This window comes from Oncorhynchus masou, chromosome 9 (genome assembly GCF_036934945.1).
Source record: "Oncorhynchus masou masou isolate Uvic2021 chromosome 9, UVic_Omas_1.1, whole genome shotgun sequence".
In the NCBI taxonomy this organism is placed as follows: domain Eukaryota; kingdom Metazoa; phylum Chordata; class Actinopteri; order Salmoniformes; family Salmonidae; genus Oncorhynchus; species Oncorhynchus masou.
Genome location: NC_088220.1, coordinates 66,420,992 through 66,442,417, shown reverse-complemented (window position 1 = coordinate 66,442,417; position 21,426 = coordinate 66,420,992). Strand labels below are relative to the sequence as shown.

At 43.6% G+C, this 21,426-nt stretch overlaps 1 protein-coding gene and 1 long non-coding RNA gene across 2 annotated transcripts; one reads left to right on the top strand and one right to left on the bottom strand.

Moving 5' to 3' along the window:
• Window positions 1-152: 152 nt before the first annotated feature.
• LOC135546506 (protein NPAT-like) lies at window positions 153-10,569 on the top strand. Its single transcript, XM_064974994.1, is given in 18 exon segments — window positions 153-331; window positions 545-663; window positions 797-857; window positions 970-1,048; window positions 1,142-1,182; window positions 1,943-2,200; window positions 2,382-2,457; window positions 4,408-4,519; window positions 4,615-4,706; window positions 4,823-4,904; window positions 5,025-5,121; window positions 5,268-5,387; window positions 5,488-6,912; window positions 8,521-8,633; window positions 8,746-8,836; window positions 8,926-9,750; window positions 9,753-10,264; window positions 10,463-10,569. Coding segments are annotated over 18 exon segments (4,221 nt in total). The 5' UTR covers window positions 153-294; the 3' UTR covers window positions 10,544-10,569.
• Window positions 4,432-20,449, bottom strand: LOC135546507 (uncharacterized). The gene is made up of 5 exons (XR_010456588.1): window positions 20,370-20,449; window positions 20,166-20,258; window positions 18,833-19,959; window positions 4,791-4,953; window positions 4,432-4,517 (listed from the first exon to the last, which is right to left on the bottom strand). It is a non-coding gene; the product is annotated as an uncharacterized LOC135546507 (long non-coding RNA).
• Between the last annotated feature and the right edge of the window lie 977 nt (window positions 20,450-21,426).

Below are 21,426 nucleotides of genomic sequence, written 5' to 3'. Positions count from 1 at the left end.
GACATCAGCTTATATGTAACTTTGTGGAAGTAACTTGAAATTTGCTAAAAAACTGAAAGTGGACACTCACCATTTAAACACCATTTCCCATAATGCACATCCGCTAAATATTATGGAAATTCCGGGTGACATGTGCTCGAGTTCCCCGCCTTTTCACAACTCGTAGGACGTTGCTTACACAACACACTGGATGTTTTGACAAATGTACTTGCTTTATTCGAGATTAAATGTATTCTTACCTGATTTGACAGAGAATGTAATTTGTAATTGTTGCAATAATTCAACATTGCAGCCATGTTGCTTCCGTCTGACATGGCGCGTCTCGTTTTAGGTAAATCTGAACTGGGTCCTGTTTGTGTTGCTAGCTAACCTAACAACTGAAAGAGAGAGAGAGCTATGGCAGTAGCATGAAGCTAACTAATGTTAGATTGCTATCCTGCTGATGATATTGCAAGGAGGGCTGCACTGTAGTAAGCAAAAATCTAGATGATTTTGACAAGCTGAGCCTCCAATTCAGATACTCTCTTGTACACTGTTTTTACAGGATACCTGCAACAAGAGGGACTGTGTAATACAAGCCAGGCATTCATTCGCGAAAGCCCCAATTTGAAGGAGTACGCAGAACACAGCTCAGATGATGGAACTATTCCTGCTTGTGTGTTTGTAAGTATGTTGTCAGTTCAGACTACATATAGCTGTGTTCAACTCTGTCATTGTAATGACAATATATAGCTACAGTAAGTTCTTTAGTGGATTACTTAGCTAGGTAGCTAATCCATGTGTACTCCCATTGCAGTCCCTCTTCGGGAAAAACCTGACAACCATTTTGAATGAATATGTTGCTGTCAAAGCTAAAGGTAAGCATAACTTCTGACCTCTACCACTTTCAGTAAATGAGTACAGGACTTTCACGTGTATGTATTGTATTATTGGTTGTAACCCCCCCCCCCCCTTGCTATTTCTGCTTAGAGACCAGTGAAGAGACTCAGATACCTGTCATGATGACATCATTGTGGAAAAAGCTTGATTTCACACTCAATCAAATAAAGTAAGAAACTCACCAACAGATTGCTGTTTGATGGTGTCACTCAGTCATAGTGCACTTACTGACGTCTTCAATTCAACTTCTTTCTTTCCTTAGGTCTATGCAGAACTCCCCAGCTGTTAGCCAGAATCAAAGACGTAAGTGTTTTATTAAATGTTCTTGCAAGTTAAATGGTTATGATCTTAGTACGACCTATGAACTTGGATTTCATTGTCTCTTTGTAATGTTGTGTGGCTTAAACAGTTATGCAGAATGCAGAACTCCATGGCTGTATGGCAGGAGTCCCTAATTACATTCAGCCACGGGACGTTTTTTTCCCCTTGAGCCGGAGCGGACATGGAACATAGTAAAGAATCATTTGGAGTGGCTGTGGTTCCAGATTTTCTGGAGTCGGACTTGCTTTTGCAAAAAATACAAAGATTTCTGCGCATGCAGGATCCACTAGCCTACCTCCTTTCAGTTCCTGCTCAGTCATTCATGACGCTGCCACTTGTTCACAAAACAGCAGTCTAGCGATTGAATGCTCTTTTTCATGGTCATTGCAAACATTGACTAAACAGGAGGCAGACTGCTGGCTATATGGCAGCATAACTATAAAGGTTACATCACACAAAAAGCTAATTGTTGTGTACACTGCAAATTGACCGTTAGAATCCTAAACCAGGTATTTGATAAAAACGTAATAATTTTCAACCTTCATTACATTGGTATACGATCCAATATTTCTCCTTATTTATGTTTGGGAATACAAATTTCTTGTTGACTTTACAATCCTTTATGTCCAAGCAATTATATTTTCTGCTCAGAAAACATGGTGGGCCGAATGAATTCACCCACTGGCTGCCTATTGGGGAACCCTGCTGTATGACGTGATTAATAAACCTATTTCCTCTGCAGTCCGCACACGTAATGGGATCGTGAACATGAGGGGGCGACAGAAAGCCTTGTCATCAACGCAGTCCCCCAGCTCTGGGTTTCTGTCATCGTCAGCCCCTCTGTTGGCCCAGGGCTTTTCCAGCCCCCTCGATACCCCTCAGAGCATCTTGGGACACGCAACCCCAGTCTGCTACAGCTCCCAGCTGACCAGACCCTCCCCCATCTGCAGCACATCGCCCCAGATCCAAGATGGAGGACGTCTACTCATCAATGTGAACCGTAAGTAAACACGTCCATGAGCAGCAGTGTACTGGGGAAGGTTGTTACAGTGGGTGTATGTCTATCACATCTCATTTTAACCATCGATTACTGTAAATATTATGGACATTAATACCAACTTGGAGGAAAAGTTGTCAATAAAGCTTCATTGAATAATCAACATTTGTTTTTTTTATTACAGGAGAGTCACCTTTGCAAATAATGGTTCCAGACAACCGGTTAACACCAGGACCATTATCCCCAGGGCGTCGCAAATGGTGAGATGGTCATTGTCATCCATTTGTAGGTTCTTAAAAGTTCTTCTTACCCGTGTGTAGATTCTGGTGGTGTAACGATTCAACTATACACATTGGTCCATTATTAAAATGTTTAGAGATAAAACTGTATCAGTCCGTGGACCCCAAATAAGCCAAATACAGCATGCATCGGTCAGAAAATGTATTTAAACATTACGAATTGGCGGTTCACACTTTTTTTTTGTGTGTTACTCATATTACATTGTTTCTAACTTCGGGAAATACCTCTCATCTTTGTTGACAACAAATGCATCCTCTCCTTGTAGATCAATGACTCTCAACACAGTTACAGTGCCTTCAGAAAGTATTCAAACCCCTTGACTTATTCCACCTCTTTGGTGTTACAGCCTGAATTCAAAATGGAAAAAAATTGTTTGTCTCACCCATGAATACACAATGCCCTATAATGACAAAGTGAAAACATGTTTTAAAAATGTTTGCAAATTTTCTGAAAATGGAAAACATAGAGCTCATTTACAAAAGTATTTACACCCCTGAGTCAATCTTTGGCGGCCATTACATTTTTGAGTTGTCTTGGGTAGGTCTGTATCAGCTTTGGACATCTGGATTGGGGGATTTTCTCCCATGCTTTCCTGCAGATTTTCTCAAACTCTTAAATTAGATGGGGCATGGTGGTGAACAGCAATCTTCAAGTCTTTACACAGATTTTCAATGGGATTCAAGTTTGGGCTTTGGCTGGGCGACTCGAGGACTTTCACATTCCCACGTTGCTTTTGCTGTATGCTTGGGATCATTGTCCTGAATGTAAATCTTCGCCCCCAGTCTGAGGTAGAGTCTGCGTAGTTACATATTTTATCCATTTCCCAATGATTGAGACCACTGCTCTTGAAAACTTTCAACATTCTTGAAATTGCTTTATACCCTTCCTCAGATATATTCCTCATCACAATTCTATCTCGGAAATCTCCTGACAGTTCCTTGGACTTCATGGTATAGTTTCTGCTCTGACATGGACTGTGGGACCTTATATAGACAGGTCTTTCTTTCTAAATCATGCCCAAACAATTGAATTGTCCACAAGTGGACTCCAATCAAGTTGTAGTGACATCTCGAGGATGATCAAAGGAAATTTGATGTATCTCTGAGCTCAATTTGGAGTGTCATAGCAAAGGGATGTGAATACTTTTGCTCCTGGAGCAAATTGTGGTCAAGGGCACATTGACAGATGCGTTTTTTTTTTTTTTTTTTTTTTTACCTTGTCGGCTCAGGTATTCAAACCAGCAACCTTTTGGTTACTGGCCCAATGCTATAACCACTGGGCTACCTGTCGCCCCGATATACAGAGCAAAGTTGATAATTTCATAATGAGGACAGCAATCATTTTTGCGAGACAGACTACATGGCCGATGCGAAAGAAGATAATTCAAAACCATTTGATTTTAAGATGGGGGGTGAAATCCAAAGTTGTTGCTATATATTCATTGGCTATGTCATAGCTAGTTTGTAAATTATAAATATTGATACATTATTAAATTACAATTTAATTAGTGGGTGACGGAGACATGAAAACAGGCTACATTGCTGCCCCCCGCCCCGCCCCAATCTGGTAGTGGGATGGTAGAAGCCTCCTTTATGATTCAGCTCAGGTGCCTACATAGTACATACACCATAGACATGCATAATTTACACACCACACACACCGAAGTCAGCTCAGAGTGGCCCAGCTCATGAGCTCCCATCAGCAGCATAATTTGAATATGTTTCTGCAAGAAATGTTAGTGTATCGAATCAAACCGAATTGCACCAAATAGTTTCAGAGTAAAACTTATTGTTCCTGTAATGTTTTGAAGCCCATGTATCTAGATGCGTATCGAATCATCTTGAAAATGAAAGATGCCCATCCCTAGTAGATTGCGTTATGACGAGTAATCTTCCCAGTGACTCCCCCAGGAGGAGAGGTGGGGGCTTCAGTGGATCTGGTGGGACTGGAAGAACCAACATGGCGGCCAGTAGCCTGACAGCTGAGCCCCAGAGTGAAGAGACAGTCACAGAGAATTTCCCTGTGAGTACAAAACAAAGTTAATACTGTTTTTCTATAAATATGTTGCATTTGAAAACTCCTAACCTGTTGATTCATTGAATTGTTTATCTTTGCAGCAAATGGTGATACAAAATGCACGAGAGAGGATTCTAAATGACAAGTCCTTACAAGAGAAGCTTGCTGAAAACATCAACAAAATCCTAGCAAGGTAATAATTAAAGTACATCTTCTTTTGTAACATTTGAACAGTACTGACTAAATTACATTTGGATGTTGAGTAGATATTTCTTACCTGTACATGTGTTTCTTTCTCTCTACTTGTAGTGATGGCAGTCCACAGGCTTTAAAGGCATCATGCAGCACCATGGAGCCTGACCAGTCCATAGATGAAATTCTGGGCTTGCAGGTAATGTCATGTTCTCACAGACTTGCTATTCCTAATTTATCCACTTGACCTTAGGGAACATTGTCAGTCTTTAGTGCATAGTGTGGATATGTGCTTTCTCCTGACATTTACTCTGTGCAGGGGGAAATCCATATGTCTAATGATGTTATACAAGACATATTGGAGCAGACAGAGTCCGACCCAGCCTTCCAGGCTCTCTTTGACCTCTTTGATTACGGTAAACATTTTCAACTTTGCTGACGATTTAATCATGTGCAGGATTTTGTTGCTCCAATGCATGAAGTGGGCCTGTTGATTTAATGTTTGACTAAGATTATATAAAATCACATTCTTCCACTAAATCTCTTAATTCTTTGCATTAAGGCAAAAGCAAAACCAGTGAGGATACTGAACAAGGAGCTGGGAATGTGAGCAATACCACCACAGAGAATGGTGAGACTGAGACGAGATGTATTGATGGCTCTCCTGAGACTGGAGATTCAGGTATGGACAAAGTCCTCATGATCTGATTGAATCATATACTAAACAATATTGCTGCTTCATCAGATCTTTCTGACAATGGGATTTTTCTCTCATTTCTCAGGCACTGGGCCTGAAAATTCGACACAAGGGCAAGAAACAACAACTAGAGCGACAAAGTCTAGTCAAGAGCCCAAGAGTAAGAAAACAAGGAAATCTGCACCTCATGTTTCAAGCACTTCAAATGCAACTCCTGGACCCAGTACCAGAGGGTCGAGAAGGGGAGCTAACTCAACAACTCCTGGACCCAGTACCAGAGGGTCGAGAAAGGGAGCTTGCTCAACAACTCCTGGACCCAGTACCAGAGGGTCGAGAAGGGGAGCTAGCTCAACAACTCCTGGACCCAGTACCAGAGGGTCAAGAAGGGGAGCTAGCTCAACAACTCCTGGACCTAGTACCAGAGGGTCGAGAAGGGGAGCTAGCTCAACTCAACCGTCAGCACATATCGATAAACTTACTGTTGCTACCTTTTCTGCCGCCAAGGACTCTGATACTGTTGACTCCGGCTTCATCTTTGATCAGGATGGATCAGGCGTGGATATAGATGAGCCTCTGAATACTTCTCCCCTTCACAATATAGCTCTCCCAGATCTCTTTGAGCCAGTCAGACAGGAGAGTGGAACAAATAATCCGGTGTCAGCATGCAATGCAGCTTCATCTGAAACCAGTATGGTCTCTGCTGTCAAAAACATATTGGACAATGAGAACCCCGTGGGGGTTGATGATGGACAAGTGATGGATAACCAAGCATCACTTCTTAACTCTTCACCTGGCCTGTCTAATTCCATGCCAGCGCTGGATCAGTCAAACAAGGCTCCCATACAGGCCTCTAACCTGTCTCACAGGAATATGACCCCTCCCAGCAGTGTAGAAATTTCCCAACCTCTACCACAGACCATACCCTCTATGGCTGTCCCATCAACAGTTAAAACATCAACCACTCCTGCTGCCCCAACCTTCATCCCAAACCCCAACCCCACAGGCAAGGAAGTTGACCCCAGTAAGATTGTAGCCCTGAAGATCATCATCAGTGATGAGCAAGGGGAGCCCTCCTGTGACTCAGCCCTGAACCAGGCTGTGTCCAGCATCACTGGGGACAGGATCCCCACCATCTTCCTCTCCTCCCCCACCAAGTCACCTGCTAAGGCCTCGGCCCTCAGTGGCGCCCCCATGGCTCAGGAGGAGACGGTGCAGGCGGTGACCAGTTTACAGAGGACAGAAGTCCTCCAGCCAGCAGAGACTCCTCTTAGTGAGAAAGCAGGGGAGGTGGCAGCATTGGCAGGGACGTCATCTGCATTGACACAACCAGGCTACTACATTCAGCTGCCCTTTGATTCAGCCACATCCACCAACAGCTACATCTTAGTGACAGACACAGCAGCCACAAACCACCAATCCAACAAGGTGATGTTACCCAGTGGCGCCCCACAGGTACCGACAGTACCCCCGACCTCATATGCTCTGGCCACTCCACCCCGCTATTCCCCTGGTAAGACAGAGTTTAAATACTTAAAGATGCACTATGCAAAAAGTCTAATAGTATAAAAGCAAGTATAGTGTAATGAATCATTGTACCATCTAAACTGCTGTGAAATACATTTTCCATAACTAAAAATATTATATTATTATATATTTTCAGCTGTTGGAAGCTTGTGTACAAAACCGAAAGTAAGACTCAAACTAAACTTAAGAACGGGAAGCTTCTTAGACTTGCATTCAATCAGATTGACAGATCTATAACACACATTTCTATGTGAATTTGGTCAGGTCGCCCAGAGAGTTACATATTGCAGCTTTAATATTTTGTACTTCATAAAGCTATAGGTAATTTCCATGTAAAAGGACCAATGAGTACCAACATATGAAGTTCACAGTTGCATTTCAAAATGAAGTTTACAATTTCTGACCATTTTCCATCCTAAAAATTAGGAATACGCAAATGCTTTGATTTCTGGTCAAACAGATGTAAAAGGAGTCTTAGAAGACATCTACCAGAATAACTATTAGAAATACATCAAAACACAATGTTAAAGAAATGACCCCTGCCAACTTATATCAACACTTGTATGTAGTTTTGGAGAAATTGTTCTGCTTTCTGTACATTTAAGAAACATGGCCTTGTGCCTTGAAATTTCATTACCAAAAACCCACGTCTTTAAGATCTTTTCTAATTTATCTTCCTCATGAAGAGGGAGGATAATGGAGGTAACCTTAAGCACTCAATATTTCAATAGGATACCTGCTATAATGTAAACGTTATACATTACCCTCGCTACCTCAGTGACATGAATAAGTATATTTCAGATTCTCAGAACCCAACAGCTACAATGGGAAATCATAGTAGTCACAAAACACAGTTTGGTTAACAAGTTTGAACAGTACAGTTAGGAAAAGTAGAGTATAGTTCAGTGCTTTACTGTACTCTACTGAGCTCTACTGTGCTGTGCTTTGATGTCCAAACTTGTGAAACATAGACGTCTATTATTGGTTCAGATTTGAAACAACAAAATTCTTGTTTGGGGACAGAGCTTATTAAAAATAATAGCCAGTATGGAGAACAATACCCAAATATGCAAAGGAGGATGTGGCATTACACCTTTGTGTACCCATTTAGGATACATCACCATGAAGGGAATGGTATTCATAATTACGCATTACTGTGTAGTACAGATCGGGGATCCATGATGAAATTCCGTTACTGCAATTATGTTTCAGGGTGTAAATCCACTTCAATTACTTTAGTTCAATAGCCAAAATATATAAATTACATAGTTGACACATCATTCTTTCTGCAGTCATCGTTAAAACTTAATATAATTAAAACACGGACACTTTTTTTTTTTCTGTTACCAAACTTTGCATCTGCCCAGTTCTTTCAGTAAATGTTATATATTTTTTTTTATTCTGTGTAAATTGTTAAAAGTAGTACTTGTGCATGAAGTTGTAAGGTTTGTTCAACTTTGAAATCAATAGCTTTTGTTTGTCATACTTAAGTCTCAAACGCAACTCCCTTACTGTGGAATTACCCATTTGTCATCACTCTTAATTTGCCATGCTGTTTTGGAGGGAAATGTCTAACCAGTTTATATCCTTCCAGGATCTAGACTCATTATATCTTCACCAGTTCAGCCCATGCTGCAACACATGGTGGTTCCTGTATCTGTTGTTGGGCAGAATAATGCAGGACAGTTCTCAATAGTTCCTAATCAGGTAAGCACAATAAAAACTGTTTTACATATTTGCATTTAATCTCTTTTCTTTGACTGATAGGCTACCTTAGCTACAGTAACATGTACATCTAGTGATCATTTGTCTGTTACAGTTGATAGCCATGCCTAGCCCTGTTTCAGCAAAGCAGCCAGCAGCAGTGAAAACCAAGCCTAAACTGGCACCCAAGGACACCACAGTCTCAGGTAAGGATTAGTGTTCAGTTATATATAATGTCATGGTCTGTTTACTGTTGTTTTGTTCACAAATGTTGTTGCTTGCGTGTGCATTTCAGACAAAATGGGAGCTTCTGGATCGAATATGATTACAAAGCAGGTTCAGGGGCAATCCTCTGAAAGCACAGGGCAGCAGAAGGTAGCAGTTGGTTTGAGCCCCAGCCATAGAAGGATGCTTTGCTTTGATGGGTCTGCTAGTAAAACTGCCACTCAGACCAGAAAAACTGCTTTCTCCTCCAAAGCAACACCTACTCCTGTATCACCTTCTGTCCAACAGTTGGAGAAAGAGAGAACTAAATTGGCCTCAGCAAATTCTGCTATCTTGGGTAGCAGCAGGCCAAAAAGGAGAATAGAGACTGTAAGATGCACAGACAACACTCAAACATCATGGACTGGAACAGAGACCGAGAAATCCTCCACTGAACAAAATCAGAAAGAAGCTGTGAAAAAGACCCCTTCAAAGAGGGACGCAGATCAAAATGGTCAAACTGCAAGTACCAGTAGATTTCAGAGTGCTGGTAGCAGTAAGACTGATGCCTCACAGTCAGAGTCCAGAAAGAGATCACAATCAGCAGACCAGAAGGATGATTGTGGAACAGAATCTAAGGATGCCCAGAGCCCCAGGTCTTCTTCCTCTGATCACAGACTGAGATCAGGGAGCAGGAAAGAAAAGGAGGACACAAGTAGACAAGAGTCTACTGAAAAATCTCCTGCCAAGGAGTGGGAGGGACAGACCGAGAAAATGACATCTTCTCAGGACCCCCCTCATGTCACTGCCAATAAGGAGAATGAGCTGGAGGGAGGCAGGCGAGAGCAGCAGCCCACACCAGCACCAAGAGAGTTCAGCCAGGCCCCAGTGGGCTCACAAATCCCTGTCCCCAGGCTAGCTCCAGCAAAACCCCCTCTAAGACCAGCCCGCTGACCAAGCAGGCGGCCGAAATGCTCCACGACATCCAGGGTCTAAACCCTCCCTCCACCCCTTCTAAGAGGCCAGGCATGGGCTGTCCGGACCTGCCTCTTCCTCTGACCCCTGGCCGTCTCCAGGAAACTCTAGACTGCCCCAGGACCCCTGCACGTCAGAGGCTAGGCAGGGATGGAGAGGGCACCCCCAGGCCCCTGGTCCCTCCCGCCACCCCGGACCTTCCCTCCTGCAGCCCAGCCAGTGAGGCAGGGAGTGAAAACAGCATCAACATGGCGGCCCACACACTGATGATCCTATCCCGAGCTGCCATCGCCAGGACAGGCACCCCACTGAAAGACAGCTTGCGCCAGGAGGGGACTGGAACAGTGGCCACTGTAGCTGCCAAGAGCAAGAAGCGCAAGCAGCCCGAGCCCCTGGCCAGCCTGCCCGCAAAGAAAGATCTCTCCGGTTCATCTGGTAGTAAGAAGAAAGCAGAGGTGTGCAAAACATACAAAATGTTCTGTTCAAGCTGTGTATCCTAATCTTTCCTAAGGTTAAAAATTGAATGTAATTGCATCTACCCAATCGTAGACATGACATAATGACCGTGAATTAAATGTACACTGTTTGTTTGCTGGTATAAGTGAGAAAGCACATTAAAATGACTGTCTCTATTATTATTTGTTTCTCCTCAGAAACAGCAGAAACTAATGGATTCCTTCCCTGATGACTTGGATGTGGATAAGTTTCTGTCTTCACTGCATTATGATGAGTGATGGGTTGAGTTATAGCAGTTTGAGTGAGATGGGAATCTCCAAACATTACCTACCTACTCTCCAGGAATTGAACAAGCCATGATTAAGTGTCACAGTGCCTATGGTTAACCCATAATGCCTTTTAGGAGTTTGGCATCTGTGGTCTAGTGGGCCATGTCCTCAGATTAGATTTGTACTGTCTGCTTGTAGGGTGTGTCCTATACCCTTGGACCTAACTAATTATACATATGATGTATGAACTGTATAGTAATTATTGTAGAAATGCTAGATGGAGAGCACTTTGATTCCATGCAAGGACTGTAATGTTAAGAATGGTTTCCCAATCTTGTATCAATAATTTCAAGAAAACAACCCTTTCCTTGGTCAATGTTTGACTGTCTAACCTTTAAATGATCCATCTTGTACACTGGCAGCCCAATTCTGATCTTTATTTCACTAATTGGTCTTCTCACCAATCACATCAGATTTTTTCATATTGGCCCTTTTTCAGAGCTGGTCTGATGGGTCAAAAGACCAATTCGTGGGGGGAAAAAAATCAGAATTGGGCTGAATGTGTAGATGCAGACTTGGTGTTGTGTGTGTAAAGTATGTTTCCTTCACTAGTGATTTTATATTAAACTAAAATTAAGAATCTTAAGTAACCATGATCTTTTTCTAGAAAAATTGAGTTCCATTTAATATCGTCTCTGTGCAGGTAATAACTGGCCGCTTTTCTGTCCAAAGCATCGTGATTAGAATAGCCTAACACTATAACCAAGTTAATATTGCACTATTTTATTCACTTGGGTAAATGACTACTATATAGTTATAGTAGGCTTACAGTTAGTCGGAAGTTTACATACTTAGGTTGGAGTCATTAACTCTTTTCAACCACTAATTTCTTGTTAACAAACTATAGTTTTGCCAAGTCAGTTAGGACATCTACTTAGTGGATGACGCAAGTAAGATTATTTCACTTACAGTGAATTGTGATGCAGGGAATTGTATCACCAGTGGCTCAGAAGTTTACATCCACTAAGTTGACTGTGCCTTTAATCAGCTTGGAAAATTCCAGAAAATTGTCATGGCTTTAGAAGCTTCTGATAGGCAAATTGACGTCAATTGGAGGTATACCTGTGGATGTATTTCAAGGCCTACCTTCAAACTCAATGCCTCTTTGCTTGCCATCATGGGAAAATGAAAAGAAATCAGCCAAGGCCTCATGGGGATAAATGTAGCCCTCCACAAGTCTGGTTCATCTTTGGGAGCAATTTCCAAATGCCTTAACGTACCAAGTTCATCTTTACAAACTATAGCACGCAAGTATAAAACTTTGGGACCGCGCAGGCATCATACCGCTCAGACTCCTAGAGATAAATACTTGTGCGAAAAGTGCAAATCAATCCCAGAACAACAGCAAAGGACCTTGTGAAGATGCTGGAGGAAACGGGTACAAAAGTATCTATATCCACAGTAAAACGAGTCCTATATCGACATATCCTGAAAGGCCACTCAGCAAGGAAAAAGCCACTGCTCCAAAACCGCCATTAAAAAGCCAGACTAATGTTTGCAACTGCACATGGGGACAGAGATTGTACTTTTTGGAGAAGTCTGATGAAAGAAAAATAGAACTGTTTGGGCATAATGACCATTGTTATGTTTGGAGGAAAAAGTGGGACGCTTGCAAGCCGAAGAACACCATCCCAACAATGAAGCGCGGGGGTGGCAGTGTGGGGGTGTTTTGCTGCGGGAGGGACTGGTGCACTTCACAAAATAGATGGCATCATGAGGGAGGAAAATTATGTGGATATATATTGAAGCAACATCAAGACATCAGTCAGGAAGTTAAAGCAAATGGGTCTTCCAAATGGACAATGACCCCAAACATACTTCCAAAGTTGTGGCAAAATGGCTTAAGGACAACAAAATCAAGGTATTGGAGTGGCCATCACAAAGCCCTGACCTCAGTCCTATAGAAAATCTGTTGGCAGAGCTGAAAAAGTGTGAGCAAGGAGGCCTACAAACCTGACTACACCAGCTCTTGTCAGGAGGGATGGGCCATTATTCACCCAACTTATTGTGGAAGGCTACCCGCAACGTTTGACCCAAGTTAAACAATTTAAAGGCAATTGAGTGTATGTAAACTTCTGACCCACTGGGAATGTGATGAAAGAAATAAAAGCTGAAATAAACCATCCTCTACTATTATTCTGACATTTCACATTCTTAAAACAACGTGGTGATTCTAACTGACCTAAGACAGGGAATTTTTACGAGGATTAAATGTCAGGAATTGTGAAAAACTTAGTTTAAATGTATTTGGCTAAGGTGTATGTAAACTTCCGACTTCAACTGTATATCTCACAGTGATCGAAGTATCTCCACTGCCACTAATCTTAGTTTATAACAATTCTACACTTAGCAAAGGTAAGAAATTCAAGCATGTTAAAGGACAACTGTCCCCCAAAATGATCTTTTGGCATTCGTTTCATTAGTCCATTGATATAGTCCTACAATGTTCTGAATGTCAGCAATCAAGTTTAAGGTATGGAACTTTCAAAATACAGAAATTTGGTCCGTATGATGTGGCAAGGTAAGCAACTCCAGTGTATATTTGGCCTTGTGTTTTCGGTTATTGTCCTGCTGAAGGGTGAATTTGTCTCCCAGTGTCTGTTGGAAAGTAGACTGAACCAGGTTTTCCTCTCGGATTTTGCATGTGCTTAGCTCTATTCAGTTTCTTTTCACCCCCCCCCCCCCCCCCAAAAAAAAACGGCCCTGTCCTTGCAGATGACAAGCAAAACCACAACATGATGCACCACCACCATGCTTGAAAAGATGAAGTGTTACTCAGTGATGTGTTGGATTTGCCCCAAACAACACTTTGCATTCAGGACATAAAGTTGATTTATTTGCCACATTTTTTGTAATTTTACTTTAGTGCCTTATTGGAATATTTGTATTCTGTACAGGCTTCCTTATTTTCACTCGGTCATTTAGGTTAGTATTGTGGAGTAACTACAATGATTTTGATCCATCCTCAGTTTTCTATCACCACCATTGAACTCTAACTGTTTTAAAGTCACCATTGGTCTCATAGTAAGATCCCTAAGCGGTTTCCATCCTCTCCAGCAACTGAGTTAGGAAGTATGCCTGTATCTTTGTAGTGACTGGGTGTATTGATACACCATCCAAAGTGTAATTAATATATTCACCTTGCTGAAAGGGATATTCAATGTCTGCTTTTTTTAAATTATTATTTTTACCCATCTACCAATATGTGCCCTTCTTTGTGAGGCATTGCAAAACCTCCCTGGTATTTGTGGTTGACTCTATTTAATTCACTGCTCGACTGAGGGACCTTACAGATAATTGTATGTGTGGGGTACAGATAGGCAGTAGTCATTCAAAAAATCAGGTTAAACTAATTGCACACAGTGATCATGCAACTTCTGTGACTTAAGCACATTTTTACTCTTAAACTTATTTAGGATTGCCATAAAGTGGTTGAATACTTTTTTTTTCACTTGTAAAAATGTCTAAACATAATTCCACTTTGACATTATCGGGTATTGTGTGTGAGCCAGTGACACAGTCTCAATTTAATCCATTTTAAATTCAGGCTGTAACACAGCAAAATGTGAAAAGGTCAAGGGGTGTGATTAGTCTGAAGGCACTGTATGTACATATAGATAGGGATAAAGTGACTAGGCAACAGGAAAGATGATAAATCGTACCAGCACTGTATGTGAAGAGTCAGCGCAAAATGGGTCAATGCCGATAGTATGGGTAGCTACACTATATATACAAAAGTAGTGGATTAAATTAGTGGATTCTGGTATTTCAGCCACACCTGTTGCTGACAGGTGTATAAAATCGAGCACACAGCCATGCAATCGCCATAGACAAACATTGGCAGTAGAATTACCTTACTGAAGAGCTCCATGCTTTTCAACGTGGCACCGTCATAGGATGCCACCTTTCCAGCAAGTCAGTTGGTCAATTTCTGCCCTGCTTGAGCTGCCCCGGTCAACTGTACGTGCTGTTATTGTGAAGTGGAAAGGAGCAGGTAACCGCTCAGTTGGGAAGTGGTAGGCCACACAAACTCACAGAATGGGCCAGCAGAGTGCTGTAGCACGTAAGAAATTGTCTGTCCTTGGTTGCCAAACTCACTAACGAGTTCCAGACTGCCTCTGGAAGCAACATCAGCACAATAACTGTTGTTTGGGAACTTCATGAAATGGGTTTCCATGGCCGAGCAGCCACACACACGCCTAAGATCACCATACGCAATATCAAGCGTCAGCTGGAGTGGTGTAAAACTCACCGCCACTGGACTATGGAGCAGTGAAAACGTGTTCTCTGGAGTGATGAATCACGCTTCACCATCTGACAGTCCAACGGACAAATATGGGTTTGGTGGATGCCAGGAGAACGCTACCTGCCCCAATGCATAGTGCCAACTGTAAACTTTGGTGGTGGAAGAATAATTGTCTGGGGCTGTTTTTCATGGTTCTGTCTAGGCCCCTGAGTTCCAGTGATGGGAAACAATGTTACAGCACACAATGACATTCTAGACGATTCTGTTCTTCCAACTTTGTGGCAACGGTTTAGGGAAGGCCCTTTCCTGTTTCAGCATGGCAATGGCCCTGTGCACAAAGCGAGTCCCATACAGAAATGGTTTGTCAAGATCTGTGTGACCAACTCCATATTAATGCCCATGATTTTGGAATGAGACGTTCAACGAGCAGGTGTCCACATACTTTTGGTCATGTATTTGGATAACTACTTAGCAGTCTTATGGCTTGGGGGTAGAAGCTGTTCAGGGTCCTGTTGGTTCCAGACTTGGCGCATCGGTACTGATTACTGTGCAGTAGAGAGAACGGTCTTGGGTCGCTGCAGTCTTGACAATCCTAAATACGTCCTTAGAGCATGTGCAGACCAGCTGGCTGGAGTGTTTACAGATATATTCAATCTCTCCCTATCCCGATATGTTGTCCCTACTTGCTTAAAGGTGTTCACCCTTGTTCCTGTACCCTAGAAAGTGAAGGTAACTAACCTAAATGACTATCTCCCTGTACGACTAATTTCTGTCATCATGAAGTGCTTTGAGAGGCCCGTTAAGGATCATATCACCTCTACCTTAGCCGACAGCCTAGACCCACTACAATTTGCATACCGCCCCAACAGATCCACAGACAAAACAATCGCCATTGCACTGCATTCTGCCCTATCACACCTGGTTCATTGACTACAGCTCAGCCTTCAACACCATAGTACCCTCCAAGCTCATCAGTACGCTCAGTGCCTTGGGTCTGAACCCCTCTCTGTGCAACTGGGTCTTAGACTTGCTGATGGGCCGACCGCAGGTGGTGAAGGTAGGCAACAACACCACGTGTGTCTGTAAAGTATGTTTCTGTGGGAGCCCCACAGGGGTGTTTGCTTAGCCCACGCACGTCTACAACTCAATCAGGTTTTCTGACAACAACAATGGTCGGCCTGATTACCAACAGAGACAGCCGACAGGGAGAAGGTGAGAACACTGGCCGAGTGGTGCCAGGACCTGATCGTGGACTACAGGAGACCGCAGAGCGAGCACACCCCCATCCACATTGAAGGGGCCGCAGCGGAGAGGGTCAAAAGCTTCAAGATCCTCAGCGTGCACTTCGCTGAGAACCTGAAGTGGTCCCTCCACACCAACTGTGGTGAAGGTGCAACAGCACCTCTTCAACCTCAGGAGGCTAAATAAATTTGTCTTTGCCCCTAAGACCCTCACAAACTTCTACAGATGCACCATCGAGAGCATTCTGTCAGACTGCATCACCACTGCCCAAAACTGCAGGGCTCTCCAGAAGGTGGTGCGGTCAGCCCAACGCATCATCGGGGGCACACCTTCCCTCCAGGACATCTATAGCACCCAGTGTCACAGGAAGGCCACCTCAGCCAGCTAGAAGGTGGAGACACTATAGGTGCCTCAACGCTGTGACAATCTCCAGACCATCAGACTGTTAAACAGTCATGACTAGCCGGCCTCCACACAGGACCCTTTCCTGAACCTTAGACACTGTCACAAGCTAACCTTAGACACTGTCACTAGCCGGCTACCACCGGGTACTCTCCCTAGCCCGGACAGCCGCTAGTTGGCGCTAAGGATCTCCACTATCATCTGGGCTTGATGTGACCAGCCGGTAATACACTTGTGCCCCCTGGCGCCCGGTTTGTACATTAAACATTCTCACCCTTACAAAAAAAGATTGCAGTTTTGTTATGTCTTCGCTATAACAATGGGAGTCTTCGTCCCAAAAGCTGGAAGGCAGGCGATAAGATTAAGTCTGCATATTATGCCCATAGAAACGCATTGGGCTAAAAGGCGCTGCATGGTCAATTCGAGTCTGCATTGGCTGTGCAGCATTTACTGTGACACGGCCTCTGCAGAAGTCAGGGAATCCTTGCGAGGGATGCTGTCAAGAAAGTGAGTTGGTGTTTATACAGGACCTCCCGCCCTCACCTACTGTCAACCAATCATGTCAATGCGGACCTATAGGTAGCTCTGTGCATTGTTACAAACTTTTAAATGCGCACAGGGTGCAGTAGAGGTAAATTTGGTCTCTGCGTGCCTCAGAAGGCTCCCCAATTACGTCACACCATCCATAAGGTGCCGCTGACCACATTTTCAGATCAAGCATAAATTGGTTCTTATTCTGGACAGATTTTGGCAAGTGAGCCCTCTCGCTTTGCATTTTCCTCTCTGCTGAAACGAAATCACTGGAGAAAGCATCCGAGTGAGCAAAACAGTGCCCCTCTATATGTAGTCCATGTATCTGATGCTGTCTGGCCAGAAATAGTATGACATGCAATACTCCTTTGGTGCAGACAGCATCAGATACAAGGTCTACACATATTGAGGGGCACCGTTTCGCAAGCTCGGGTGCCTGAACTTAGATTGAGTCTTTCTGTCGGTGCGCGTCTCGGTAAAATAAATTATTCATATTTCTGTATTTTATTTGTACGGGAAATAAGGTTACGGTAGGCCAGGCCAGGCCCCTAAGGCCGGCCCATAACGCCGGACCTGGGGGGGAAAGAAGTAACACCATCTACCAGGCCCCTAAGGCCGGCCCATAACGCCGGACCTGGGGAGAAAGAAGTAACACCATCTACCAGGCCCCTAAGGCCGGCCCATAACGCCGGACCTGGGGGGGAAAGAAGTAACACCATCTACCATGCCCCTAAGGCCGGCCCATAACGCCGGACCTGGGGGGGAAAGAAGTAACACCATCTACCAGGCCCCTAAGGCCGGCCCATAACGCCGGACCTGGGGGAAAGAAGTAACACCATCTACCAGGCCCCTAAGGCCGGCCCATAACGCCGGACCTGGGGGAAAGAAGTAACACCATCTACCAGGCCCCTAAGGCCGGCCCATAACGCCGGACCTGGGGGAAAGAAGTAACACCATCTACCAGGCCCCTAAGGCCGGCCCATAACGCCGGACCTGGGGGGAAAGAAGTAACACCATCTACCAGGCCCCTAAGGCCGGCCCATAACGCCGGACCTGGGGGAAAGAAGTAACACCATCTACCAGGCCCCTAAGGCCGGCCCATAACGCCGGACCTGGGGGGGAAAGAAGTAACACCATCTACCAGGCCCCTAAGGCCGGCCCATAACGCCGGACCTGGGGGAAAGAAGTAACACCATCTACCAGACTTTATGCATAACTAATATGATCTGTCTGGAATGTCTTAAAATCCCATGCCTTTTAATATTAAGATGCGTTTTCAGTTTCCTTTAAAGAAAATCTCTTCCCACACTTGGACCACTGGTGAGGTTTCTCACCCATGTGAATTAACATGTCTTGTATGTTCCATGAGAATGACAATGTGTTGTGCACAGGGTGCAGGGGTATGGACACTACCCTACTTGAAATCTTTGTACATGAATCTGAACATGGCATGCTGCTTTGAAACCCTTTCCACAACATTCACAGGTGTAGGGTCATTTTCCTGTGTGTGATCATGTATGCAGCATTAGTTCTCCTGAGCTAAGGAATTCCTTACCACAGATGCTACATAAATAGTTTTTATGCAGCCGCATGCGTCTAGCTAGATGTTGAACAGATGTCTTCCCACAAATGGTGCAAGAGTAGGGACTCTCCACAGTGTGTGTACATGCATTTTGAGTGAATATGCACACATCACAGTGAGAGCATTTGAATGGTCTTTCCCCTGTGTGAGCTCGTTGATGTCTTTTGAGATCTAATCTGGTCGAGAATCTTCTCTCACACTGGTTACAAAAGAATGGAAATGTGTGAATTCTTACGTTTTTCCAGGGAGTTGAGGTTTTGGTAAACATTCCCACAATGAGGGCAACTTAAAGAGTCATGTTATCGGGTCTATAGGGGATCATTTTTGTGCTTGAGTGAAGGTTTTCCGTCCCAGATTCTTCAGAGTGATGACACTTTCATCCATTCATCCCCTTGGTGCCTAGTCCTGATGTGCTGGTGAAGTAGTTTTGTGCTGCGTGTGGGACGGGAATTATCATTCCCAGATTCTTTAGAGTTGAGGCGCTTCCAGTTCTTCCTTTGGTGCCTAGTGCTGATACGCTGGGGGAGTTTTGTGCTTCTTGAGGAATGGTGCTTTCAGTCCCAGATTCTTTAAAGCGTAGAAGATTCCTGTCTTCACCGCCATGCTTAATCCTGATGTGCTGGTGGAGTTTTACCATAATATGAGAGAATGTGCAGAGAGAAAGGACCTGGGATGCCATGTCACTATTCAAACCTGCAATGCCAAAATTAGGAGCCCAGATTGCTTAAGAAGTCCAGATGAATGAATTATCATTCGAGAAATCAAATACATAATTCTGGATGGAGACTTAGTCTTTTTCAGGTTTCCATGATGCTGGTGGTGGTGCTGCATAAATTTGTAATCGATTACATTTCAGTGTTTTTCAATGCTTTAGATTTTACATTGAATTCAACACTGTATAATTTGTATTGTTCCTTCTCTGCATGCCAGAGCCTTGCGTATTGGGTAGATGTTTTCCTTCAGCTCACCATAGTCCTCAGTCCAACATTTTTTTTAAACAGTGATCAGCACTCAATACTTTTTTATATTTTTTTCCCCCATCTCTTTTTCCCCAATTTCGTGGTATCCAATTGGTAGTCAGTCTTGTCCCATTGCTGCAACTCCCGTACGGACTTGGGTGAGGCGAAGGACGCCAGGCGCACCAATGTGTCGGAGGAAACACTGTGCACCTGGCGATTGTGTCAGTGTGCATTGGAGTCGCTAGAGCGTGATGAGACAAGAACATTCCTGCTGGCCAAACCCTCCCCTAACCCGGATGACACTGGGCCAATTGTGCGCTGCCCCATGGGTCTCCCGGAACTCCCACACCAGTACCTGCAGTGCTGTGTCATGCCGAGGGCCGTAATGTACTGGGAATACCTCCTGAAAAATAGACAATTTAACACACAATAAGTCCGGTGGCAAATATTTTCTTCAGCATGGCTTTCGGGGATCATTTTTCATGTGGAAAAGTCTGCAATCATCTCCTGTTAATGTGACAATTAACAATGTCAATAATAGCAACACTTGGCTTTGACGTGACTACTGTGCCAAAAACAAATGCACTTAAGGATGCATTAAATACGCACCTGAAGAAGTGCTCCCTCTCAGAAGGGTCTCCCAGCAGAGTTTGGACCAACTCCACAAAGTTAGACTGTAGCCTCCAACTCATCATCATTACTCTGTCAGTAAGCATGCACAAACAAAACAAATTACTTCAGACATGAAGTGAACCTCAACATAAGGCTGAAAAATGTTATATTTTCTTCAACTTAAAGCATAAGTTAACTTACCTTCTTGTGTATAGCGTATTCTGTTAACAAATGGATTTTGTTAACATGGACAAGGTCACCGGTGCTCTCCCTGTGTCACAACTCCAGAACCAGCTGAAAAATGAGGTAGACATGTTAGAGGCAGCCCCAGGGGAAAACATACTTATTGTTAGTTGTAGCTGCCCATACTTTCTCAGAATCCTTTGCATTTCCACCTCACAAACCCTTGCTCTCAGACCCAGGAGGAGTTAGGTCCTCTGCCTGGAACTCAGCAGCTCTGGAAACCACCTCTGTCACAAACTACTCCAGTTTCCCATAATGCTTTACAATATGCTGCCGAGCCACTTGCCACCTGAATGCTGACATCAGTCGTAATGGTGGAGCAAGGAGACACAGCAAGGACAGCTTTAAACCGGGAACTACAGTGGGAAACACAAACAAGAAATTATTATAGCGTAAAAGCCAATGACATATTGGAAATACTGTAGGCGAGTTATAAAAAAAATGTATCCAGAAAAACATTAGGAAACTAGCCAGCATCAGCAACTAGCTACTTAACTAGCCAGTCACCATTGTGAAAGCCCTCACACAAACTACAAAAATGTACACAGTAAAAGTTAACTTACCAGTCTTCTGCTCCTGGAAAGGAATAAGCCTGAGTTTTTGATAGGTGAGTGAGGACTCTATCGATGACGACAAAACCGCTTTCTTCAAGATAGATGGAACCACTCATCTTGTTGTCACCCTTGAGGTTTCTTTATTCCTGTTTCAGATTTTTTTTACTTTTCTCTGCATTGCTTCAACGTTCCGTTAAATCCAAGTGCAGCAAACTTTGAACTAAATTTGGCATAGACATGCTTGTTTTTATAGGCGAGAAGCTGCTCTTGAACACTCATCTGCTCAGAGTTTTAATGCATGGATCTCCTGAGACGTTCAGCTGTATCCCGATTTTAATGTGAAAGAACCACATCAGTTGAAAGCAGTCAGAAATTGGTAAACAATATAAGCTAGCAAGTTTATTGTACAGTTTTTGAAAAATGTGTACAAGATAAGTGTTTTTCAAATTCTGGCTATTACT